This window comes from Delphinapterus leucas, chromosome 3, assembly GCF_059928025.1.
Source record: "Delphinapterus leucas isolate spDelLeu-1000000601 "Yukka" chromosome 3, BTC_Dleu_Yukka2, whole genome shotgun sequence".
Lineage (NCBI taxonomy): Eukaryota > Metazoa > Chordata > Mammalia > Artiodactyla > Monodontidae > Delphinapterus > Delphinapterus leucas.
The window spans coordinates 110505171-110533107 of record NC_143131.1 but is presented as its reverse complement, the minus strand read 5'-3'; the positions used below and the strand labels follow the sequence as shown (position 1 = coordinate 110533107).

Sequence of the window (27937 nt, the reverse complement as noted above, 5' to 3'; positions counted from 1 at the left end):
GAAACGGAAATAACTTGGATGGTGAGCAAAACAAAGCAAAAGCAAAGAAAAAAACTACCATGAGGAAAATCAGAAGATAAATGGTATGGGAAAACATTTTTATAGGATATAAAACCAGCTGGTAATCTTTCTATATAAAAAATTCCTAGAAATCAAGACAGGAGAAACATTCAGTAGAAAATTAGGTGAAAGATAAGACCAGGGAGTTCACATACAGATGGCCATTACACATTTAATAAGATTCTTCTTCTCATTCATAATAAGGAAATTAAAATTAAAACTATGTTGTGATTTTAGTTCTTTCCTTTTAGATTGGCAAAAACCCAAATGTTGCATGACAGTACTTTGCTGTTAAAGTGAGTGAGTGAAATGACATCCTTGGAGAGGTAGTCTGGCAGTATCTACCAAAATTATATGTATTTATGTTTTGACCCAGCAGTTCCACTGGCAGGGTTATTAACAGATGACTGGTTAAATAAGCTATAGTATATTCGCACACTGGAATACTATGTAGCTGTATTTTTTTTTTAAAAAGCAATGAGGAAGATTTCTAAAGATAGATGAAAAGATTCTCTATGATATTAGTGGAAAATAAAGCAACGGCAGAACTGAATCACTTTTTCTGTAAGAGAAAAGGAAAGGGAATATGCTTATATTTGAAAAGAGATACTGGAAGGATAATAGTAAACCAATAAAAATGATTTTACTTATTAGCAATGTGTGGAGTGGGGAAAAGGGTAAAGAGTGGGATCTAGATTTCTTTGTGTCGATGAAAATTCAATTAACAATTAAGCTAAGAAGAAATAAAGATAATTTTATTTGAGCCAAATGAGGATTGTAACGTGAGAGACAGATTTTCAGAAGCTCTGAGAATTGTTCCACTGGTCAGGAGTTAGAGAGGCGTATGTTTTTGAGAGAAAGAATCATGTATCATATTGACAAGTTAAAATTATAAATAAAGTTCATCAGAGATTTTTTATAGTCAGGTATGCACATACAGAATGAGCCTTTAGTCAGTGTGATCCCCTGTACAGGATGGGAAAGGAACATTAATTTTAAAAATTACAATGCTGGCATTAGAAGAAAGAGACTGTTTTTCTCAAAGTTGATTACATCCTCCTACCTTGAGGGGATCTGGTTAATGTATAATGCAGATGCACATTGAACATTGGGAAAGGCATGTTATGTGTATTTCAATTCTGACTTAGTTTGGTTGTCCTGTTGTAGAGATTTTAGATCTATAAGACATTGTGCATAGAAGTGTATGTAAAAGCTGTGAGACACACACACACACACACACACACACACACACACACACACGCACCCCTACCCCTTTCTCTGTACAGTGTCTTTTCTCTTTCCCATTCTTAAGTTATGGCTTTTTTGAAACCAAGCAGCAACAGCTTTGTTGGAAGATGGTCTAGTGAGGGGACATGGCACCGTAGACATTGGCCTTCTAGGAGCAGAAATTATGCTTCAGTCCTGGAATTGATATATGTTTGTCCCTTTCTTCCCTCTAGCAAATTGCTTCTTGTTTCAGAGATTGGACATATATAGTTACCTCAGCCTGGAATGCCTTTCTAGCCCTCCCATTCTTCTTCTTTCACCTTAACTCCTATGCTTTTTTGTAGTTCCAGTTTAAATATCATTTCTGATCTGCCTAGACTAAGTTAAGTCTTTCTTGGACAGTTCACATAAACATCATTGCTCCTTAATCTCTTATCTGTAAAATGGGGATAATAATAGCACTTACTTCATAGAGTTGTTGTGAGGAATAAAAGAGTAAATATATGTAAAACAGAAGAGTACCTGACCAGATACTAGGTGCTATGTGAGTTAACTGTTGCTATCATTATTATTTTTATTAGACATATCTGAAATAGTGTATTTAATTATACTAATTTGTCTATTTGTTAAATATCTCCTTCTCCTGTTAGATTGTTAGTTCCACGAGGAAAAGAACTGTTTTATTCACTTCTTTTCGCTAGTGCTTGGTACACATAGTATTCAGTTACTTTTGTTGACTCATCAATGGTGGTTTGCAATAGTAGATAAGTCAGGCCAGCTGGGTTTTGAAGAATGAACATACTGGTAACTGTGGTAAAGCATTGCAATGTTTTTAGGAGTATCAGAGAACTTGGTGGATTGCAATTTTGGTAGTTGTGAGCAGTGAAAGCTCTAGACCCTGTTCAGGAGGGAGAGGAGAACAAGAGGAATAAAGCAAAAAAATTTTTTTTTTATTTATTAATTTTTATTGGCGTCTAGTTGCTTTACAATGTGTTAGCTTCTACTGCACAGCAAAATGAATCAGCCATGCATATACATATATCCCCTCCCTTTTGGTTTTCCCTGCCATTTAGGATACCACAGTGAACTAAGTAGACTTCCCTGTGCTATACAGTATGTTCTAATTAGCTGTCTATTTTATGCATAGTATCAATAATGCAGTAGTGTATATGTGTCAATCCCAATCTCCCAATTCCTCCCACCCCACCCCTTTCCCCCTTGGTATCCATACATCCATACATTTGTTCTCTATGTCTGTGTCTCTATTTCTAAAGCAAAAAATTGAAATACATTCTTCTTCCATGCTAGACAGTACAGCCTTCTGGTCCTAAGCTCAGCTATTATTAAAAATGTAACTGTCCAATACATGGATGCATTCTCATATCAAAAGATTAAACTTACATATATATGAACACACATTGAAATATGTCTCATTTGCATTTCTCTTCCTATTCCTACATCTCCCCAGTTTTTTTCCATTAAAATGTTACTTACATTAGCTTGTAATGGGTATATTGTTATATTTAAATAAATTTATAAATATTTTAAAATTCCTCAATTTTAATTTCTAATATGGGAAAATATTGATACATACATCACACATAAACAAAATGCCTTTGGGATCCTAAATAATTTTTAAGAGCATGAATAGGTTTTTGAGATCAAATAATTTGAAAACTGCTGCAGTATATAATTAAGTCCCAACAATGAACATTGTGTAGACCATTGTAATATAGAAAAATTCCTGTGATTTAATAATTTTGGTGAGAAAAGTACAGTTAAAAAATGCCACAAATATTATTATAGCTATGAGACAAAGAATAGAAAACAGTACTGGAGAAAATACAGTAAAATGCAAATAGTCATTATATTAAGGTTATGTTATTTTGAATTATTTCATCCTTGGTTTTTCCAAAGGTTTTTATGCTATAATTTATATATGGTGGGAAATCTGTTAAAATATGAATGGGAATAATGTCTCCCTTTCAGAAGCTCTGTAGTGATGCTCAAGTTAAAGTCTTTGGGAAATGCTGCCAACTGAAACCTGGAGGAGACAGTTCTTCCTCTTTAGATAGTTCCATGACTTCATCTTCTGATGTAAAAGACCAGTGTCCTAAGTACCAGGTAAGATCACTGATGTCTTTTATTCATTCACAAGTATTTCTTTTTTTTTTTGCGGTACGCGGGCCTCTCACTGTTGTGGCCTGTTGCGGAGCACAGGCTCTGGACGCGCAGGCTCAGCGGCCATGGCTCACAGGCCCAGCCGCTCCGCGTCATGTGGGATCTTCCCGGACCGGGGCACGAACCTGTGTCCCCTGCATCGGCAGGCGGACTCTCAACCACTGCGCCACCAGGGAAGCCCCACAAGTATTTTTGAGTGCCTACAACGTGTTGTATACCATCCTGGGGACTGAGGATGTAACAGGGACTAGTGCTTACCCTCCTGGAGCTTACAGTATAGCTGGGGAGACAGATAATTAAGTAGGTAAGTTTATGAACTTTGATAAATCTTAGGATAGGGGAAGCATAGAGAGCTTTGGGCACAGGTAGCAGGGGCATTTTCTCCTTTTTATTTCCCATTCCATATTTTTTAGGCTACCAGAATAATGTCTTATTTTATATACTTTTTAATTATTGAAATATGAAGGTAAATATAATACAAGTCAGCTGTAGTATGAAATTAAAATATGGCTGAAGTATATGTTATCAGAAATGTACATTTTCATTTTTCAAAATTAATGTGGCTGTTGTTTTAAAATATGGAATTAACCAATCATTTGACTATATAGGAACTTCTCTGTAAACTTATGTTATGTTGTTATATTTTACATAGGATCAGTACTTGGTTTCAAATAAGCAAATGTCATCTAATGTGAATTTGTGTCATTCAAGCTTGCATGAATGAATCACAGGTATTTTACATTTAGCAGTACCAAAATAGAATCCTGGACCTTTAGATTATTTATACTTAGGTAATTGTTTTTGGATAGAAACTAACCCTTATACCATATCAACATGACAGTATATGTGGAACAGCTTCAAAGTTATAAACGTCCAGATGTTAGGACTACCTACATAGTATGTAGTCCTAATATCTACATAGGTCTGCCTGCCCTCCTCTATTCCTCTTCCATCTTAAGCATGTTACCCTAACAGGTTCCTAATAGTGCTGTGCTATGTAGGATCATTATACTTATGCCAATGTACAAGTTTTCTAATTTGATCAACTGTACAAACTTGCCTTTCTTCCTAATGTTATGCAGTTAAATAGTATTAGCAAATGGATCCAGACTGTAGAAACCCTGAAACAGTGAGTGATTATAATTCTCATTTTGCATCAAAAATCCCTAGAGTTTTTTTTAAGTACAGGTTCCCAGGTTATATGTCTAGATATTCTAGTAGTAGGTTCATTATGGTCTTGGAAATCTGCTTTTTTAGCAAGAAGGCATTGAATTATTATAGCATATGGTTCACTACACTTGATAAAGTGTTATTTCAGGTAACTAGAACATTATTTTTGATTTATGGGGTATTACAGATTATTGCTTTCAGCAATGAGTACTTACAAAGAATTGAACTTTTAAATAAGAGCCTTTTAAAAAAAGCATTAAAGATAATAGCATTTTCTTAATTATATTCTTCATTATAGATTATGTCACATTAAAGTATATAACATGTCAGTGACATTCATGATAACTATTTGGTATGTATTAGAGCAGGCAGAGAGAACCTTTAATAGCAAAGTATGTGGTTTCATAAAATTTATACACCAATTTATTTTTACTGTATTTTGCCTTCTGAGAATTCTTTTTTAATTATAATATTAAAATGTTTAAATGACTTGATATTTAATATAAGCTTGTTTAATATAAGAAATATTATTTTTAGTCAAAATAAGAATGGAGTTAGATGCATTGTAACAAAAATGAGCTTGTAAGAGAAGGTTCTCATTTCTCTCATTATCCAGAAGCAGTTTAGTTTGCCAAGTAAGATTGGTATTGTTGATCTTAAAAGAAAAATAAACTACTTTATCATTTAAAAAATTATTCTACTCTGTTTCTAAAATGTTTGTAATACCTAGACTTCTGGAAATAAAAACTTTGTCTTAACCAAATCCCAAGAATAAATGAGTTGCTTCTTGTAGTAACCTAGGTATATCAGAAGTGATTTTTTCTTAAAAAATAACTTTGTGCCTTTATTAAAATTAAGACTATAGCACTGAGAAAGAAAAAACAATATGTCAATGAATGTATTAAAAAACGAATGTGAACATAGTATGTATAATGAAATGGATTGCTATTTGAAGATGTTCTTTTTAAGAAAGGTGACAAAATGTAAATATATAGATTTTTTTTTAACCCAAGGCAGGTAGTAAACAAGCAAACGAGTAAAAGAGAATCACATTATAAAAAGAAAAGTAGTATGTAGATGTATTCCCTGGCTTTCACTTGTAAAATGGGGGTCCTCATCACTTTATTGTTATCTTCAGAAGAATCTTTTAAGTATTTTTAAAAACTCCTAATTCTTGATTTCCCATGGTAGAATGGCATAGTGAAATTTGTGCATAATCCTCATTTACTATCTTAGATAGTTTTTTGGTCATCTTTCTCATCAGTTTTATTATGTTAATTGTATTGGTTAGGAATTGCATTGGGATATGCTATGAAACAGTGGCTGAAACAAATCAGGGATTGGTTTCTTCACATGACAAGTCTGCAGAGAGGCCATCTAGGCACGATAATTTATGGGCTTCAAGATGGCCTCAGAGACCAAGGCTTCCTTATCTTTCTACTTAGCCAGAGTTACTGTGTACATACTTGTTGCCTTGTCGTCCTCTTATGGTGTCTTCATCTTCAATGATTTCCATTTATATTCCATTGACCAGGACTGTGTTGAATGCATGTAAATGGATAGTTCTGAAAGCTACCACTCCAACCATTGGTTTAACTCTTTGAATATAGAGACCAACTCGAAATCCCCTATCTGCAAGGGAGGCTCTGAAATGCAGTTTTTTTCATTTGGGCACATTGTTTCCTTGAAACAAATTGTACTTCAAAAAATAAGGAATAAGATATTTGGTGGTTAACTAGTTGTATTTGCCACAGTATATAAATGGTAACCAAATGGATAAGTCAATTTTTAGATTTTTTTGACTCCTACGAGGACAATTAAAGAATAATGGAAAAGAATAACTTTTTAAATCAGAATTCTTTGCAAACAAGACATTCTAATGCTTAAGATAAGTCTTTTAAAAAAAATGCAAAATATGTCCAAGTTACCCCTTTTGCGAATGCTTCTTTTTGCACAATAGGAGCGGTAAAATCTGTTCAGCATGTTCAGTGAATTCTACTTCTTGTTATCTGTCCTGGAGAAGCATTGCATATGCCTAAGATGTGGCTAAGAATGTTTATTTGAGCGTTATTTGTAATAGCAAAAAACAGGAAGTAAGTTAAATGCCTGTCATTAAGGGGAACAGGCTTGATAAACTGGTATTTTCATATAGGAGAATACTATGCAGCTCTTAAAAGGAATCTATGTATAACAATATGCTTAGATCTATAAGACATTGTGAAATGAAGAAAATCAAGCTGCAGAACAGTGTATACAACGTAAAATCATTTAAAAAACATTACGTAGAATACAGCAAAGGAATTATTAATAAAAATCAGTTTTTGAAATAGGTTTTAAATTCTGCAATTTTATTAATGTTATGCTTATTGTTTAGGGTTCTCGATGCTCTTCTGATGCCAATATGCTTGGAGAGATGATGTTTGGCTCAGTAGCAATGAGCTACAAAGGCTCCACCTTAAAGATTCATCAGATCCGGTGAGGGATTTTCTGATTTTTCTTAATGAATCCATTTTAGAATGTTTAGTTTTTTAAAGATGGGAGAATTTCATATAGTCTTCACTCAGATTGAGAATGTCAGATACTAAGTTTATGATGTTTTATGGGTTTAATGCTACTTCATGGCTGTTGTAACTATGCTGTGACATCTCTGTGACTTAAACATTTTTATTTGTAATAAATTGGAAAGGTCCTTGTGTTTCAGTTTCGATGTCTCTCTATCCCTCTCTTTTTCTTCATAGTTCCCCTCCACAGCTTATGCTCAGCAAAGTTTTTACTGCACGGACTGGCAGCAGCATCTGTGGAAGTCTCAATACGTAAGTAGTTATGGATCAAGGGAGAAATGAATTCTTTAAGATCTGCAAAGTATGAAAACGAATAAGCTGCTTTCAGGATTGCAGCATAAATTCAGATTTTATTCCATCCCTTCAGTTTGAAAGTTTATGGAGGCCAGATTTTTTCCCCCAGCTTTGTTGAGATATGATTGATATACACCATTATGTAAGTTTGAAGTATATGGCATGTTGATTTGATACATTTATATATTGCAAAGTGATTACCACCATAGCCTTAGCTGCTACCGTCCTGTCACATAATTACCATTTCTTTTTTGTGGTGAGAATATTTAAGATTTACTCAGTTAGCAACTTTCAAGATATAACGCAGTATTATTAGCTATAATTAGCTTGCTGTGTTATTAGACACCCAGAACTTGTTAATCTTATAACTAGAAGTTTGTACCCTTTGACCATTTTATCTCCATTTCCCCTACTCCCAGTCCCTGGTAAGCATCACTCTGCTCTCTGCATCTCTGAGTTCGGCTTTTTTTTTTTTGCGGTACGCGGGCCTCTCACTGTTGTGGCCTCTCCTGTTGCGGAGCACAGTCTCCGGATGCGCAGGCTCAGCGGCCATGGCTCATGGGCCCAGCAGCTCCGTGGCATGTGGGATCTTCCTGGACTGGGGCACAAACCTGTGTCCCCTGCATTGGCAGGCGGACTCTCAACCACTGCGCCACCAGGGAAGCCCCTGAGTTTGGCTTTTTAATTTCTTTTTAATTAAACAAAATTTTTAAAGTTATTTATTTATTTATTTATTGGCCATGCCTTGCGGCTTGCAGGATCTTAGTTTGCCAATCAGGGATTGAACCCGTGCCCCCTGTAGTGGAAGCACAGAGTCCTAACCACTGGACTGCCAGGGAATTGACTTTGTTAGATTCCCCATATAAGTGATATCATACAGCATTTGCCTTTCTCAGTCTGACTTATTTCACTTAGCATAATGCCCTGAGGGACCAAAGTTGTTGCAAACGGCAGGACTTCCTCTTTTTTTCTTTTCATGGCTGAATAATATCCACTGTCTATATATATACATGACAGTCTTTTTTTATCCATTCATCTGTTGACAGACGCTTGGGTGTGGCTGTATTCCAGTAAAACTTTATTCACAGAAATAGGCAGCAGACTTAATTTAACCCTCAGGGTGTAGTTTGCTAACCGCTGATTTAAATGATTAGTTGGTTTATAGTACTAATAGGGAAGCTTAAAACTTAAAAAAAAAAAGTTTTACACTTAAAGTTTGAGGTATACAAAGAATTGCCATTAAGAGCATAAAACGAATTTGGAATTTATTTTTTTCTCCTCCCACTTAGGCTGCAAGACAGTCTTGAATTCATCAATCAGGACAACAGTACATTAAAGGCTGATAATAACACAGTTACTAATGGATTACTTGGAAATATAGGTAAAACGGTTTTATACATTTTAAAAATGTTCTTAATAGTGTAGATAATAATGTTCTTAATAATGTTAGAAGACCAAAGAATTTCAAATACTAGAAGTGGAAAAGGGATTTAAATTGCAAGAATGTGTAATATTTATATTATTTGAAAAATTTAGTTTTCATATATTTGAACATAATGTTTATTTTGTACCAGATAAAAGAGAACTGCTGAAGAAATACCTAATTTGTTTTTTGGTTTTAATTTCGATGCATCTTTGAAAAGTACTTTTGTTGATGTAAAAAGCCCTTACTAACTCTCTTGAATATTTCAGCTGAGGGAGACAGGTATTATACTTTCTCCCTTTTCTTTTCCCTAACCATAGAGTAATTTTAAAATGGTGCTTGTTTTTTTGACCTGTAATGCAGATGAGCAGATATTCAAATTTGATGTTTCTTAAGAGATTTATTAAAATAGCAGCTTATTTAGTAATTTGGTTAGTTTATTGTTTGTTATTTAAGTTCAACATTTTAAAGTGACAAACTGTTTCTAAAATTTCTGGTCCTTTGTTTTATCTTAGAAAGATCAAATAAATTACTGCTGACCATATTTCCAGTGCAAAACGAACTGTAGTGTATTAGAGAGTGGACAGCAGTTAGAATAGGATGAATGTATGCTAACACATATATATGGAATCTTAAAAAAAAAAAAAAGAAATTGGTTCTGAAGAACCTAGGGGCAGGACAGGAATAAAGACGCAGACGTAGAGAATGGACTTGAGGACGTGGGGAGGGGGATGGGTAAACTGGGATGAAGTGAGAGAGTGGCATGGACATATATACACCACCAAATGTAAAATAGATAGCTAGTGGGAAGCAGCCGCATAGCACAGGGAGATCAGCTCGGTGCTTTGTGACCACCTAGAGGGGTGGGATAGGGAGCCGCAAGAGGGAGGTGATATATGTATATGTATAGCTGATTCACTTTGTTATAAAGCAGAAACAAACACACCATTGTAAAGCAATTATACTCCAATAAAGATGTTTAAAAAAAAAAAAGAATAGGATGAATGTTTCACTCATTCCCTGTTTAGTAGAATTTTTTTTTTTTTTTTTTTTTTTTTTTTTGTGGTATGTGGGCCTCTCACTGTTGTGGCCTCTCCCTTTGCGGAGCACAGGCTCTGGACGCGCAGGCTCAGCGTCCATGGCTCTCGGGCCCAGCCGCTCCGTGGCATGTGGGATCTTCGTGGACCGGGCACGAACCCGCGTCCCCTGCATCGGCAGGCGGACTCTCAACCACTGAGCCACCAGGGAAGCCCTAGTGGAAATTTTTATTTGTAATTAATTTTAATAAATATCAGTTATACATATTAGTAGAAAACAGTTTTTTCTCCCACCTTTAACAGTATAGCATCCTATTATTTTTTATAATTCATGTTCATTCAAATAGCAGCTATTAATTAAGTACCTACTATGGGCTAGTTGCAGTGTCAGACATGTGTTTTAGAAAGCATGCATTTCATAGAAAAATAGAAGTTCTACTTTTTCTTAACTTGATTAGTTCATTCATTTTAATAAAGCAAAAATGTGACAGAGAAATGTGTTTTTCTTTATAATTTGATACTTTTCAAAGCTAAAGGGGCTTATTAAAAGCTATTTTAATAATACAAATCCATTATGTATAAAGGTAAAGTACACTATAGTTGCTAGATATACTCAACTTCTGTTTTAACATGGAATAGGAAATTAATGCATTTAACAAAGCACAGACTTTGTTATGAACGGCTTTTTCTTGCACATCCTTAATTGTGAATCAAGGATATTTGAGCACCATTTCTTATTTTCTTTAAATTTCTAGTGAATCAACAAGTACTTATCAAGCACTTATTATATGCCAAGCACTCTGCTAGGCCCTGAGAATATAGTGGTGAACCAGACACAGTTCCTGCCTCAACAGATTTTTAGTTAGTGGAAGTCAGACAAGCAATACAATACAGTATACAATTACAGTATACTGTAGTTAATTTTTGGACAAGACTAAGAGCATGTTGTGATAGAAATGAGGAGGAACACCCAGTTCAGTCTTGGAGTATCACAAAAGGCTTTTTTAAAGAAGTGAGCCTAAACTTGAAGAATTAGCCTGACAGTTGGGAAGAGAAATGTTCTAGGAAAAAACAGTAGCATGTGCACAGACCTAGTGCAAGAGATCATTGAGTGTGGAAAGAATATGAACAAATCAGTGTGGGTGGAGCACAGTGTGGATATAAGTAAAGGAAGTAAAAGGAAATAAAGAAGTGAGCAAGAGCCAGATCATGAAGGGCATTGTGGGTTACAATGAGGAATTTGGACTTATGCTTTGGATAAGCAGTTGGGTACCAGTGAGAGTGTGTTAGTTTGGGTCTTCCTCCTGGTTTTTAACAGGTGCCAAGACAGGTTTAAACATGCAAGGATTTTATTATTACTAGGTGAGAGAAATGAAGAGGGAGCTGGGAAGGGTTCAGAGAGCCCTCAGATTGTGGTGCAAGTTTGCCTTGAGTGAAAGAGAGGAATAAAAGCTTGAGTGGACATGTTCCAGCCTGCCATATAGTCCAAGGAAGGTTTGATAAGGCTGTGGATGAGTCTTTGAGTCAGAGTTGGTTGTCAGAAGTGACCCATGTCTTGCCAAAATGGGCCTGCCTTACTATAGCTACTGTGTTTAGTCATTGGCTAGGCGCAGCCTGTGGGATATGTGGCCCTGCACGAGCATGGCAGTGAATTTAAGAACACAGCAGTTGGGGTGCTTGGTCATTTGCAGTTCTTATAGCTGGAGAGTTTTGTGGTGCATTCTCAAGGCAACAACAGAAGAGTTTTCACAATATAGAAACATGATCAGATCAGATTTTTATCTGCAAAAGAATATTCCAATTGCTGTAGGAATAGATTCAGATGAGCCAGTGGGATTGAGAAAACACCCATGTTAGAAGGCTGCTTATGATAGTCCAAGTGACAGATAATGGGGATGTAGAGTAAAATTGTGTCCATAAGGATAAAGAGTTGTTGAGAACTTTGTTGGGAGAAATAGAGTAGACTGGACTTGGTAATTAGGTAGAAGAGGTGAGGGGAGAGGGGGAGTCAGGGATGGCACTGAGCTATCGGGTTGTGTAATTGCATGGATATTGGTTCCATTCACTGGGAGGAACATGAGAAATTGGGAGTTGATGATTTTAGGTTTAGGCATGTCGAATTGGAATTATTGGTAGGATATCCAAGTGAAGATACCCATTGTAGTTAGAGAGAGAGAGAGATGTATTCTGGTGGTAGCTGCTGGAAGATAATGAATGTATAATAGTTTTAAAACAATAGAGGTTTTTTCTCACAATTTTCCTTAAAGCAGTGTTTTAGAGGTCCAGTCTCCTTCCTTCTTGGAGTTCTACCTTCTTTACAATATGGGCTCCAAGGTTGTGCTCACCTACACAAAGCCAGTGGAAAGATTGAGTATGGAGAAGGCACATTCCCTTCAAAACCACCTGAACCTGAAAGTGATATACATCACTTTTGCTCATATTCCATTGGTGGTAACTAATCATACAGCTTCACCTGTATATAAGGAGGTTTGAGAAATATGGTCCCTAGCTGGCCAGCTGCTTCCCACAGACTACTTGATGTTATGCAAGGGAGAACACAGTCCTTTTTTAGATTGTTAGCAGTTTCTACCATGGATTTGAGAATTATTATCATATAAATGATAATTGAAAGCATAAGAATGAATGAGAAGGAAATATTGTTGAGGATAGAACCCTGGGGATGCTGGCTTTAAAGATGGAGTAGGAGAAGAGAATCACATAAAGGAGACTAAGAAAAAAAAAACTTAGTGTGTGTTATCACGAGAACTGAGGGAAAAAAGTTCAAAGTGTAATGTAGTCAGCATCAAATATGATGTAAGGTAGTGTAAGATAGTATGGAGTGCATTAAGTAACAGGAAGGCTTTTGGTGGTGGCCTATGTGAGTAGTTTCAGTGGGGAGAATAGAAGCCAAAGTTGAGGAAAGACTCAGAGGTTAGTCTTCTTTTCTAAGATGTAAGCAGACATCCTCAAACTTCTTGGTTTCAGGACCCTTTTACACACATAGAAATTATTGAGGACCACAGAGAGCTTTTGTGTATGTAGGTTACATTTATTGATATATACTGTATTAGAAATTAAAATTCAGAAAATTTTTAAAATATTTACTTAGTAACTCATTAAAAATAACACTAATAACCCTTTTTATGTTAATATAAATAACATGTTTTGAAATAACTATACTTTCCAAGACAAGAAAACTTCGAGTGGCATTGTTTTACATTGTTGCAAAACTTTTTATTGTCTGGCTCAATAGAAACAGCTGGATTCTCATATCTTCTTCTGCATTCAGTCTTTTGTAATATGTTGTTTTGGTTGAAGTGTGTTAAGAGAGTATAGTTTCACATAGATATGTAGCTAGAAAAAGGAATGTCCTCAAGAATCCCTTGAAAGGGTTGCAGGGTCCCCTTAGGGGGTCCTTGGACCACATTTTAAGAACTACTGAACTATAGGATTAGATATAGGGGAGAAGGTAGAAGAGTTCTGACTGTATTTAAATGTTGATGGAAAAGGAGGTTATAAGGAGGATGAGGTTGGAGATAGAGGTGATACTGGTAAAGTGGAAGGGCCTAGCTGACTTAGAAGAATTAGCTTTGGAAGGGAGGAAGGGAGGTACCTCTCAGGATTTTTCACAGATAGTCCCTGCACATAAAGGGGACTTGAATAATGTTACTTGTTATTACTGCTCAGGCATGAAGGAGGCAGGGATGAAAGTTGATTAAGTTTGGAGATTATGTTTGGATATAGCATGGTAGGAGAAGGAGAGTTCCCTTATGGTGATTCTTCATGTGTACAAACGTATACATATGCATACTGTACGAGACAAAGTCATGTGCTGAGAGTAAGAAGAGGTGGTAGGGAAGGAGATTAAAGAGAGCAGGTAAGTTTTGAGGTAACTAGGAAAAAATTAAGAAGGAACTGAACAATGAAAATGGAAGGTTTGCTGCACATGCACTATAATTATAGAAACTCTTGTTATAGAAAAATACCTATTAGCAATTTGAAAAATACATTTGTCACTTTTTAAAACGGAAAAGTCCCCAGTTCTATCCTAGATAAACCTCCTAGATGGCTATTTAGGCCATCTTGATGAAGCATAACTAACAAGTAACTCAGCTGCTTGCTTCCAGGCTGGAATGTTACCCTCTCTGGGTCTTCAGACTCTTATATTCTCTTGGTCAAGTGTGTGACAGCTACTTATCTTGGGCAGCTGGGAGTCTGGCCCTGACAGGCTGCATTGGCTTTCTTGCTTCCGTAGTGGCTGACCCCTGCTCTAGGAACTTTGGTTTCTTCTGTTACTTTATAATTTACCACTAGTTTAGAAAAACCAATTTTATACTTATTTGTCAGTAGACCCCTTTTCTTTATTTGCTCTTTGTTTTATTTTGTGTTCTGTTTTTTCAGCCAAGTGCTTAGGTGGTTTTCTTCTTAACTGTAGTTGCACAATATTGTAATCTTAAAACTGACTTTTTAAAAGATAAATTTATTTGGCAAATGTCGAATTATATAGATAACATTACTGTGCTGTTTTGAATCTTTAAAAACATTGTTTTAGATGAGAAAGGATTGAACATTTTACCTTGTATAGTGGAAGCTTATTTTTATTATTTATGTTTTATTTTTATTATTATATGTGGACTTATTAGTAAACTGTTATGTTGACATAAGCCATGACCAGAGGGAAACCATCCTGTTTCAAAAATAGGAAGCCAGCTTGAATTATTCTTACTTGTTTAAAGGTTTCCATCCATATCTGTTGGTCTGCTTTTGTACTTCCTTAGCTCACCTTTTATTCCTGACGCATTGTGGCTTCTCTAACAGCCCTCTTTCATATGTATTTTACGTTTCTGCCATGTAGGTCTTTCACAGTTCTGCAGCCCCAGGCGGGCATTCTCTGAACAGGGTCCGCTCCGCCTGATCAGGAGCGCCTCTTTCTTTGCAGGTTTGCCATGTGCTGTGTGGGTAGACTAGTTGGTGTGCCCCAGCGTCTAGAATTCATAGTTAAGCTGTGGAAACAAGAGAGTAGAGAAACGCAGTTGGGGAAGGTGTAGTTGAGAAAACATTGCTTAGGAAGTTTAAGAACTTAATATCTTTCTACTGAATATGTTCTTAAAGTTTCCAGAAACTAAGTTATCAGTGGAATTGACATTTTCATGAAATTTCAGTTTGTCATTTCTTATTTTGTTATGTAATAATGATTTTAACTTTAGAATCCTAAACCAAAATATAGTATGAACGTTATTTCATATAATACCAGTGGAATTTCTAATGTGACACTATCTTGTTTCCATGGCTGAGTAGCTTCTGTATCATGGTTCATCAATCGCAGAAAATATCCTATCTTACTATTATTGTAAAATTTCTGATCTACACTATTCCATAAGAATGATTTCTCTTGGAGCTAAAATTTGGATGAACAAGCACCGTTATATTCTGTAAAAGGCATATATGACTATGTTTGTTTACATCATTAAATAGATGATTGTCGGGTGTGTTCATGCTTCTGTATCCAGGAAGTTGTATCCAACTTCTTGTTTTAATTAATATTTATTTTTCTTACAAATGTAAGATACAAACAATGTATATATACTATAGAAAATTTGGAAAATATGAAAAATAGGCAAAAAAATATATTAGCCATCTTGTCAACTGGAAATCACCTTCTTATTTTTTTTGTTTGTTTTAAAACAAAATTGGGGTTATACTGTTCAGCTTTCTTAAAATTTTTATTATGGAGAATTTTTAAACATACATTTTTATAGGCAGAATAGCAGACAACCATCATATACCAGTCACTTAGCCCCAGCAACCATCATTCTTACTGGTCAGTAGATTGCCTTTTTTTCATTTAGCAGTATATTGTGAATATATTCATATATCATTGAATATGCTTCTGAAATACTTATTTTAGTCATTCCTTGCTTCTTTAGGTATTATACCATAGATTATTTCATATTATATGTCAAATCTTCAGAGAGATCTGAAAGCTTGTTCAACTGAGTAATAGCTCTTGGTGTTGGGTTTGTGCCATGCTGTTGAAAAAAATAAAGGAATGCAATGAGATGAGCATGATTTAGTTTGCTACATAAAAGGAACAACATCAACCTGAACAGCACTGTATTTTATAAGTCACAGTTTTGTCTTGATTTGCAGTTCACAGCAACCCAATGGACATGCCTGGAAGAGAGCTGAATGAGGACAGAGACAGTGGCATAGCACGCTCTGGTAATGACAGGTTCATGTATTAATCCAATTTTTGATGAGATCACTGTTAGCTGACATTGATTTCCTTTTTTATCTTTGCTTTTATCATCCAGTTTTATGTGCACAGTTTGTTAGTATTGATATTAGCCTTACAAGAGGATGGTAGAAACAGCAGAGATAAATATTTTAAATTAAAAAATTTTCATGTTTAATAGTAAATGTGCCTGGTGGAACACGGCCTGGATGAATACACGCTGGCTTAGGCTTAGCCAGTATAAGAAAAATAATATTGCTCAAGAGACTGCTTAGATAGCATAGTAGAAAAAACACATTTGCTTATATCTGTTTTCTCCTAACTAGGGTTTAAAGTGTCAGACTGTCTCTTGCCCAGAGGAGCTTAGGCATTTTGAGCCAGTGTTATACATATTTCTTTGAAATACGTACTCTTCCAAAATTTGACAAAGTTTTATTGAAACATTGTGAGGATTAAAAAGAAAAAAACAAAAAAAAACCCAGATTCTATCCTTAACGAGCACAGCTTCTAATGAGAGAATAGCCAGGAAAATCATCTGTCATAGTTTATTGTTTGAGGTGTTCTGAGATAGACCTGTGCAGAGGTTCAGAAAAACGGCACCTAACTTAGCCTGGGCAAGGGGCAGGGTGTGAGTAAAGCTTTACAGAGTGTTGATACTTGAAATAAATAGGAGTTATCTGGCCAAAGGCATGAAAGAAGGACATTTCAGTTAAAAGGAAAAGTGTCAGGGCTCAGAGATCAGCATAAGAGAAAGGTGGAGTACTCTTAAGTTTGAATTATTGTTAGGTATGAGAAACTTTATCCACTGTGATTATCTGTATGTGTTGTCACATTGCATGGCTCTGCTATCTAAATTGTTCACAAGTCAGTTTTGAGTCTGGAGATTCCAAACTTCCCATATATTGTAATCCCTAGTTATGCATGAGAAATTTCAAGAAAATTTTTCAGATACCTGGGCTCTACTCTTGAAGATTCTTGATTTACCCTAGAGAAAGGCTTAGGCATCTGTATTTGAGGAACAAAAAATGAAAAACTCAACCACTGATTCTGATGGACAGCTCGAGTTAAGAACCACTACTCTAATAGGAGAAGTCTCATCTTTCAAATAATCTCACCCTTCTTTTCTAATTGAGTTATTTTTGTTCTTAGGAACTAATCTGGAGTGTATTTCTCTTAATACTGTTTGCATCTATGTAATCTAGAGATTTAGTTTTCTGTGGCAGGAATTTAGTTTTCATTATTTATCCAAGATTTCAGAAGTGATAAATTAATGTCTCTATACTTCATTTTCTTCATCTGTAAATTGAAGGGCCTGGCAAGACTGATCTGTAAAGCTTCTTCAAGCCATTGAATTCATATATGCTGTTTAAGTTAATTGTATATTTTCTTCCTTTTTCTGATTGTGTTATTTTTAATACCAGAATTTGATAAAACAGAGCTTTTCCAAATTTAGAGTAACATTTGATTTCTCACAGAAGCCATACCCAGATTAGTTATACATGCCTAATCTTAGACTACAAAGTTTTATACTACTAATTGATAAAATGTGGTATTTTCAAGAAAGTAGTCCAGAATTAATTCATTGGCGGCCCTGATGTTTGCATGGCACATAGAGCTCTCCCCTTTACCGTTGAATTTGTCAGAATTCAAATGAACATATTTTCATAATGATAATCTCTTAGTTTTCAGTCCCGGTATCCAAAATAATATATCATCTGGCATGTATCTTTTTCTAGATGATAATAATACTTCTCTTTTGATTATTTTACAAATTTTCAGTGTGTGTTTATAATGATGAAAATGGGAATCTATAATATTTTTAAACAAAAGCAAGCCCTTGAGGTCTTTTTCTCTCTAGATTAAGTGGAGAGAAGGAGAGAATCCCCCCATAAAAGAAAGGATTTTAGCTTTTAATACCCCAGGCAGGAAACAGAGCTTTTGGATTGCAGAGAAGGGTTTTCAGAAGAGAATAATTTCCATAGTTAGGGGATTGCAGCACTTATAATCAGAGTGGACCCTATTGGGATGTGTCTGTTCCAGAGAGCAGTGTTCCAGAGAGCAATGTTCCAGAGAGCAATCTATAGGATTTACTCTTTCTTGGAGCTTGATAGGTATAGTCATGACTCTTGGTAAAAGTACCCAAGCATTCAGAGGTGGCTACCTATGCACAAGTGATCCATGAGTACTTCTTTTTTTTTTTTTTTGGCTGCCACGCAGCATGTGGCATCTTAGTTCCCCGACCAGGGATCGAACCTGTGCCCCCTGCATTGGAATTGTGGAGTCTTAACCACTGGACCGCCCCGGAAGTCCCTCCATGAGTACTTTTTTTTTTTTTTTTTTGTGGTACGCGGGCCTCTCACTGTTGTGGCCTCTCCCGTGGCAGAGCACAGGCTCCAGACGCGCAGGCTCAGTGGCCACAGCTCACAGGCCCAGCCGCTCCGCGGCATGTGGGATCTTCCCGGGCCAGGGCACGAACTCGTGTCCCCTGCATTGGCAGGTGGACTCTCAACCACTGTGCCACCAGAGAAGCCCCCCTCCATGAGTACTTTTAAATGACGTTTTAAATGGCATTCAAACACTTATTTTCAAATTAGCTTTTGTTCTTAAAATCCAGCTGCTGCATTGGAATTGAACTGCATCGTATTTAATTTAAGGACTAAGGATTCAGTTAAGCTAGGAGACAGTGTCATGGCCAAAGGAATAAAGCTTTATTTCAAAGTAGCATTTTCGTCTGGGGTGGGGGTGGGGAAGGTAAGGATGTCAAAAGGGGATTGTATCAGGGTCTCTTGCCAGCTCACTTTTAGTATGTGATATTTTTCTGGGACCTTGCTCCAACAATGATGTATTTTTTTAAATGGAAATTTTAGAGCCTCATTCAGCAAAATGGAAAATTTGAGTCACCACTCTTAAATTTGTTAAAAAGAAATCTGTTCTTGTTTTTAGTAATTATTAACTTATACATTATACTTGTTCTTACTCTGACTTGACAGCATCTCTCAGCAGCTTGCTTATTACACCATTTCCCTCTCCAAACTCCTCACTTACCCGAAGTTGTGCCAGCAGCTACCAGCGACGTTGGCGACGTAGCCAAACAACAAGTTTGGAGAATGGGGTGTTTCCTAGATGGTAAGTTGGGACTTTTTTTTTTTTTTGCGGTACGCAGGCCTCTCACTGTTGTGGCCTCTCCTGTTGCGGAGCACAGGCTCCGGATGCGCAGGCTCAGCGGCCATGACTCACGGGCCTAGCCGCTCCGCGGCATGTGGGATCTTCCTGGACCGGGGCACGAACCCGTGTCCCCTGCATCGGCAGGTGGACTCTCAACCACTGCGCCACCAGGGAAGGCCGGGACTTTTAATTTACCACAAGATTGAATAGTTCCTTTAACACAATTGTGTATGTTAAGAGCCTGGACCTTGTATTTTGTATTTTTCAAGTCTGGAACTGGAAACTTTTAAAGTGTACTACATTTTTAAAAATTGTGGTAAGTTATGCATAACATACAATTTACTATTTTAACCATTATTAGCTGTATAGTTCAGTGGCATTAAGTACCTTCACATTGTTGTGCAGCCATAGCCATTCACGTCCAGAACTTTATCTCCACAAACTGAACCTTTATACACTTTAAGCAATAATTCCCCATTCCTCCCTCCCCTTAGCCCCTGGGAACTACTATGCTATTTTTTTTTCTCTGTAAATTTGATTGCTCTACATACCTCATATAAGTGGAATCATAGAATATTTATCCTTTTATGTCTGCCTTATTCCACTTTAGCATGCCTTCAGGGTTCACCCATATTGTAACATGTATCAGAATTTCATTATTTTTTATGACTAACATTCCATTGTATTCCATTGTATATACATATACATTCCATTGTATATACATTTTGTTTATCCACTCATCTGTCCTTGGACATTTGGATTGCTTCCACCTTTTGGCTGTTGTGAATATGCTGATATGAACGTGAGTCTACAAATACCTTTCAAGTCTCCACTTTCAATTCTTTTGGTTATATGCCCAGAAGTGGAATTTCTGGATCATATCATAATTCTCTGTTGAAGTTTTTAAGGAACTGCCATACTCTTCACCACAGTGGCTGTACCATTTTACTTTCATTCGCCCTAGAAATGGCCAGGGTGTTTTTTTGTTTTTGGCCACGCTGCATATCTTAGTTCCCTGACCAGGGATTGAACACGTGTCCCCTGCACTGAAAGCGTGGAGTACTAACAACTGTACCGCTAAGAAATTTCCCTGACTAGAACTGCACAAGAGTTCTAATTTCTCCACATCCTCACCAGTAGTTAATTTCCTTTTTTTTTTTTTTTTAGTAATAACCATCCTTATGGGTGTGAAGTGGTATCTCCTTGTAGTTTCAATTTGCATTTACCTGATGGCTAGTGATGTTGAGCATGTTTTTGCTTTCTTATGGGCCATACGTATGTTTTCTTTGATAGTCTGTTCAAGTGTTTTACCCATTTTTTAATCAGGTGTTTTTTTTGGTGGTTGTTGTTGAATTGTAGGAGTTCTTTATATATTTCTGGATATGAATTCCTTATCAGATATATGCTTTGCAAATATTTTGTCCCATTTGATTAGTTACCCATTCTGTTGATAATTTCTTTTGATACACAACAGTTTTTCATTTTTATGTAGCCCAATTTATTTATTTTTTTCTTCTGTTGCCTTTACCTTTGGTGTCATATCCAAGAAACCATTGCCATATCCAGTGTCATGAAGCTTTTACCCTATGTTTTCTTCTAAGGGTTTTATAGTTTTAACTCTTCTGTTTTGGTCTTTGATCCATTTAACTGCATGTTTCGATATTTCAGTTTTTCATGTTTCTATTTTGGCAAGTTAATTCATTCTTGATAGATTTTTTTTTTTAGTCTGTGTTAAGTACAACTAAAGATGATGAAGCTTCTTGTTTCCTTTTTTATTCACTCCCTTTATTCCTTCACCTTTGATTTTATTCCTGGAATCTAAAGGGGAGATAAGTAGATTCTAGAACAGTGAAGAGATTATATCAGACTCATCTATAAACCTTAAAATTCAGGCTCTTTTAGGTTGGTTATACATTGGGATTATCTACTTTTTTAGTGACTTCTAATTGAACAAAAATATTTCCAATCTGACTCTCTATTAAAATTTCTTACAAAAATATGAGTATAAAGGAATAGCCAGTAGATTTCTCAAAGAGATACACAATTGGTATGGATTTTTAGATTTACTTGATAAAACACTGGAAGACCTTTAGCTTGCCTACATTTAATTAGCAAAGGGATTGAATTGTGAATTTAATTATTTTTATATTTTTTTAAAATGAAAAACCATTTATTTTTAAGGTCTATAGAAGAAAGCTTTAATCTGTCAGAGGAGAGCTGTGGCCCTAACCCAGGGATTGTGAGGAAAAAGAAGATTGCAATTGGGGTAATCTTTTCATTATCCAAAGATGAAGATGAAAGTAACAAATTTAATGAATTCTTTTTTTCACATTTTCCTCTGTTTGAAAGCCACATGAACAAATTAAAGAGTGCAATAGAACAGGTAAGCATAGTCATGTTTATGGTTTATTTATATTTTTTATTTTATTTTCCTTTGAATCTTATTCTCTTGTTTAAGCATTGTGTTTATTCATTTGGCAGAAAAATTAACAGAATCTGTGCAGGTACCCTACAAAGTGATCTGAGAGATGCAAAGTAGACTTCAGCTCCTTTTAAGAAGCCTACTACCTAAAAAAAAGATGTAATGTCATTTATCCATTCAATAAATAAGTATTTGAGGGCCTAGAATGTGGCAGGCACTATTCTAGCAACTGAGGATAAGATGTGAAAAAAAGCAACACTCCTGACCTCATGGCATAGAAAATAAACAAATGAATATATAAGATTTTAGATGGTAATAAGTGCTATGGAGAAAAATAAAACAGAGAAAGCTTTTTAAGGAATGCTGGATGGAAGGATTACAAATTTTTATAAGATAGTCAAGAAAGCTCCTGATAAAATGGCATATGGTCCAGAGATATGGAGGAAGTCAGCTATAACCATCTGAAAGGAGTAAGCCTGATGCTTGAGCATCAGCAAGGAGGAGTAAGGATGCCAAAGTGGCTAAGTTAGAAATAGGACCAGATCATGTAGGAATTTATAGGATACCATGGTATGAGCATTGGCATTTACTCTTAAGAAAGATGGGAAACCGTTGGAGTGTTTTGAGCAGGGAAATGACATTATTCATGAGAATCACTCTTACTGCTGATGGAGAATAGATTTCAGGGGCAAAGGTGGATGCTTTGGGATCAGTTACAAGGCTGTTGAAGTAATTCAGGTGAGAGATGGTGGATACTTAAAGCACTTTCGTGATGGAATTGGTGACAAGTGGTTGGATTCTGGATATTTTTGAAAATAGAGCTAAGGAGATTAGCTGATGGACCGAATTGGGGTTAAGAGAAAGAATAATAGAGGTTGACTTGGGATTTTTCTTTTGAGCAGTAAGAAGGATGGAATTGCCAGTACTAAAATGGGAAAACTACAAATGGAACAGGTTTGGTGGAGGAAGATCAGCAGTTTGTTTGCAGTGCCTCCTGTACATCCAAGTTGTTGTGAGTCTAGAGTTTAGGGGAAAGGTCCAGGCTGGACAGTCACCAGTGTATATATGGTATTTTAAACCAAGAAACTGATTGAGAGAGAGAAGAGAGGAGAGGAGATCCTAGGCCTGATTTGTAGAGCATTTCAGTAGTTAAAATTTGAGGAATTGAGAACCAGCAGGGGAGACTGAGGATTGGCCATTCAAATAGGAGGAAAAACAAGAGAGAGTACTTTTAGGGGTGAGCCAGGTGAAGAAAGTAGTTTAAGAGGTTAGGAGTGATCAGTTGTGTCAAATGCTGCTGATAGTGCATGTAATAAATTGATGTAAAGTAAGAAAATTGTGAATATACGATAGAACATAAAGATAACTAAAAAAGAAGGAAAATCAAAGTTTTTTAGGAGTTCATAGGGAAGAAAAATGACTTCCTACTGGGAAGATGTTTCATTTGAACTGTATCTTAAAGGATGTGTAGGGTTTTTTAAACAAAGTTTTGAAAAATGGATATTGCAGAATAACAAGAAAAATTAATATCCTTGTCGCCCAAAGATAACTCATTAACATTTTGCTGAAAGTCTTACCCAGGCCTTTTCTATGTGTATTGTACTTTTACTTGATTGGGACTGTGCTGTGTTCATGCTGTTTTAATTATGTGCCCATTTTGAAAAATTCATCATTGTTAACATACACATTTCTCATTTTAAATGGTTCTTGAATATATTTTAGTGGCTTTCCTCCATTTAAATAACTTTTTTATTAGGTCATTTCTGCTTTTTCACAGTTATAGCTACACTGCAGTTAACATCTTGGTGAATTTTCCAGATTATATTTTATAAGAGATTCCTATAAGTTGAACTATCAGTGGGTGTAACTAAAGTTCTTAATCCCTGTGACAATATGCAGAAAGGAAAAGATACAAAGAGGAGTAGTGAGTGATACAGCTGGCAGAGTTAATGGTGACCAGATCACAGAGAGTCTAGAATGCTTGCCAGAATTTTTGACTTTGTTAGGCTGTCTTCAAATTGTACTATAGGAACATTATTTTGGCAGTATGTTTAAAAGAGACTAGTAAAAGAGAGTAGAGATGCGAGACCAATTAGAATGTTCTAGAAAGCAGAGGATGCATTTCAGTAACTCATTAGTGTCCGAGGATCATCTGCCTCTAGAGAAGACACTATATTAGTTATTTACATTAAATCTGTTAAAAGACAAATAGATTATTAGCAGTACCATTTTACTGAGCAGATGAGTAAAGTACATTTTCATTTACTTTTTCAGAAGTTCAGCACTGGTGACATTTTCTGCAGTTTGCTGCTGTCTCTTTTTGTAGTCTGTTGTTGCCAAAGTCAATACATGGAATATTAAGCTGTGGTTGAACTGACATTTCAGTTACTTGAAGAAGTGTTTAAACTTTGTATAAAACTTGAAATATTCAGGCACTATAGAACTCATTAAACATTACTTTTTAAATGTTTTAATGTTTTGTTCATTCTATACCGAAAGTGCACATTGCAGTACTTAGAGTTGTGTGGATATTTGTTCAAGTTTAACATCTTATTTCTTAATAAAGCTGAAAGATAAAGCTGAGTGAATACTTTCATATAAATGAATAGGACTTAGTTTAGAACGTTCTGTAGTTGGTAATTAATCATAGAATGTAGTAAACACTGAACCATCCAAATAAGTTATGTTCTAGGGCCAGTTTTCAAACTATCACTTACTTATTTTTTTAATGAAAATCTATGGATGCTGTTTCTGAGCACTGTGGGAATTATTTCAAAGTCTGTGCTACCTTTTGAGATCTATAATGTAAAATTTTTTATTGTTGGTAAAATTAAGGAAGAATACTGCTTGATTCTAGCTAAAGAATATTTCTTTATAAATTGGGAGTCTCTCAGCAGTTAGTGAAAACATAAAGTTAACTGTCACTTTTACCCTATTGAAGCTTTTGGATGAACGTGAACAATTCTGGCCTGAAGTAGTCTAACATTTTCTTAAATATATGTTTAAACATTTAAAAAATAATGTGTAATTACATAAGTAATGCATAATTACATATTTTTGATAAAGTTTTAAAAATTTCAAAGTTCTTTCTGATCTCCATATTCTAATCCCGATCCCCTTTTTGTCTACCTAAAGCAGGACTTATCAACTTTGGCTAAATATGTTTTTAAGAAAGCAAATATTACTAATAACTTGATACATCTTTCAGTAGCATCTTTATATTTTAGATTTTAAAAAAGGATTTAGTTAACAGAACCATTGTTTATGAAATATTAGTGAAACCCAGGAGCTGTTGTTACTGACTTATCATTTTATGATCTGTTTGGGAGAAAAAAGTTTTACGTAACCCAGAAACTGTCAACATCATCCTCGTTGTGTGTTGACATTCTGTGGTTTGACAGTTAAGTAAGAGGCTTACCATTGGAGGAATTTGAATTTTATTATACTCATTAAATGACCAAAGGTGCAAAAAAAAATAAATAAAAGAAAGCCACTAGAAATATGTGTGCCTTCTTTATGTATATCTACTTAAGAATGATGGGTAGAATGTTGTGGAAATATGTGACTTTGTCTCTTACTTTTTTCCCCCCCATATTTTGCCCATGATCAGTATAAGAATTAACTATTTGATTGCTTTCAAGGCTATGAAAATGAGCCGGAGATCAGCTGATGCCAGTCAGAGGAGTTTGGCATATAATCGAATAGTTGATGCCCTAAATGAATTCAGGTACCTATTCTCCAGCTTTTCATAATATAGAATTGTTTCGCAGTGTACACTGGAAAATTTATTTATTTTTTTAACTTATTCTAATAAAATTTAATTCTTTAAATTTCTCTGTCCCATAGTCAAATGAGGGTGTAATTCAGTGGGCCATTGACTCCTTTGTTATTAAATATGAAAGTGCTTCGAATTCAAGCACACGTGGGAGGAATCAGTGGTATGGTTTCTAGCACTGGACCACTAGACAAGCAGATATGACCAGAAGAGACCCTTGTTTTAGCAGAAATGTGCTTTGTCCTTTGTTGGGCTCCTAGATGTAGGGACTGATTAAGTGTTATTTAACCAGTGATGGTAATCACATGTTCTTAGATACGTGGAATACAAAGATACATGGATATAGGGAATATGAACTTGATGTTCCGTATTACTCTGTTGCTTAATCCTTTATCTAGCAGTATTTTCTGACACAACAAAGCTTGGAGCCTGAAGCTCCAGCAAGTGCTGTAACTGCACTCTAATTATGGCAAGGAAACATATTACATATGAACTTATGTTGGGAATCACGCTAAGTGACTGATGTGTTTCTGTCTCAAAGAGATTCATTTCAGTTTTACTTCATCCTCTCATCCTCTCAGTCTTTCCTCCTTTAGACTGGAGAAATAGCATAACACTTAGCCCAAGAACTCAGACTTTAGCACCTGACAGACAGACCTGTGGGCTAACCCTGGCTCTGCCTTTGATTTGTTAGCATTTTTGACCCTTAGTTTTCTAATGTAATACCTGTGAATTCAATTTAGTAATAATCTAATAGATTGTTGTAAAGATAGAATTAGATAATGTATGTAAAGTACTTAGCAGAAGACCCAACATTAATGTGACCGCTGTTTTCTATGACAAATATAACCTACAGCAGTGCTTCTTAAAAGTCATTCACAGCTCACCTTCGCAGTATTGCCAAATCTGCATATCATCTATGCCATTTTAATTTGATGTTTCTCTTTAAATTGACCCTATTTTATACCTAAATAAGTGTATTTTAGAATGTGTGCATCGTTACCCTAGATGGGGAATCAACCTTCTTTGCTGTAATAAGCAAGCTGTAAAAATGAATGCATAATAATTAAAATTAAAAATATGTATCTGTGTACACATAAGGTTTATTATCACCAGTAGTCCATGTACCTCACTTTTATTCATTGGCTTGTGTTGTATGGTCCCTTATTGGGTTAGGGGTCTTCTGAATTGTTTGTTTAAATGTGAACTGTTACATTTTGAAGTGAAAGCCTATTTTAGCCTGTGATATTGCAGGGTTGCTATTGTGAAACTGTAGGCATGTCATGTAATATACTTTTTTTTTTAAAATGGAAATGACTAAGGAGTTGTGTATTTAGTAAATTTGACAGTAAGAGAGAACTCATGTTTATTTTCAACTTTGATCCTTTTTTATTCTTCATTTTTCTCTTTTTGTGTTAAACCACAGTGAAAGTAAATCTGGTTTTTTAAACCTCTCTCAAAAGGAGAGATTTCATTGCCTCAGCCATATTCTAGAATCTTTGAATTTATGATAAAATAACTTATTTTCCTAAATAAAAGGTATGTTTTATAGAAGTGTTCTGTATGATTTTTGAGGTAGAATTATAGGTAAGCATTAAATAGCAATTGTATGGTAAAAATAACCTAAATTAATATGGAATATTTCATCATGTTTTTAATTTATTTCAATTGAAAATGTTTACTTGGCAATTCCCTGATGGTCCAGTGGTTAGGATTCTAAGCTTTCATTGCCGAGGGTGCGGGTTCGATCCCTGGTTGGGGAACTAAGATCCTGCAAGTCGCACGACATGGCCAAAAAGTTTTGTAAAAAATTTTAAAAAAAGTTTGCTTTATGACTGTTGTATAATATTCATTGGCTTTATTCAGTTATTGAGGAGGAGAAGATTTTCTAGTCATCTGTTATTCACCATAATTTTTAGGATAAAAGATGTTAAACGTGAGTTTTTAAATCTTTCTTGTGCAGTAAACACAGTGGTTAGAGGAAATGTACAGAAAAACACATTAGAGAATTAAATTTCAGGCTTTATTATTTCTTTTTTTGTCTTGCAAATAATTTGTACTGGTGAAAATTATGTTAGAGCTAATATTTTCTGCCATATATTTTTGTTAACATATTCATTTTAGGCCTTTCGTAAGTTATCAAATGAAGCATGCTAACAAACAATACAGTATTAAAAAAACTTTTTTTATTGTGGTAAAAGTAAAACAACATTAAATTTAACATTTAACCATTTTTAAGTGTACAGCTCAGCAGTGTTAAATACATTCACATTGTGTAACAAATCTCTATAACTTTTTCATCTTACAGTGTTAAAACTATAAACACTCAACACTAGTTTAGTAATATAGTATTTTTAATCCGTCTGTTTCTTTAGTTCATTGGCATC

At 35.4% G+C, this 27937-nt stretch overlaps 1 protein-coding gene across 9 annotated transcripts in view; it reads left to right on the top strand.

Annotated features, from left to right (window-relative positions):
• Positions 1–27937, top strand: part of FNIP1 (folliculin interacting protein 1) — a 131422-nt gene that overhangs the window by 60718 nt on the left and 42767 nt on the right. For 5 of the 9 annotated variants that reach the window (XM_089909280.1, XM_022588721.3, XM_089909281.1 and 2 more), the window contains exons 3-11: positions 3277–3411; positions 7013–7113; positions 7377–7451; positions 8783–8874; positions 14809–14892; positions 16104–16175; positions 19179–19314; positions 21535–21736; positions 25417–25502. In XM_089909280.1, coding sequence (XP_089765406.1) covers positions 3277–3411; positions 7013–7113; positions 7377–7451; positions 8783–8874; positions 14809–14892; positions 16104–16175; positions 19179–19314; positions 21535–21736; positions 25417–25502 — 983 coding nt within the window. The remainder of the gene's footprint in view (positions 1–3276; positions 3412–7012; positions 7114–7376; positions 7452–8782; positions 8875–14808; positions 14893–16103; positions 16176–19178; positions 19315–21534; positions 21737–25416; positions 25503–27937) is intronic. The other 4 variants (XM_089909286.1, XM_089909284.1, XM_022588723.3 and 1 more) reach the window with 2 other exon arrangements.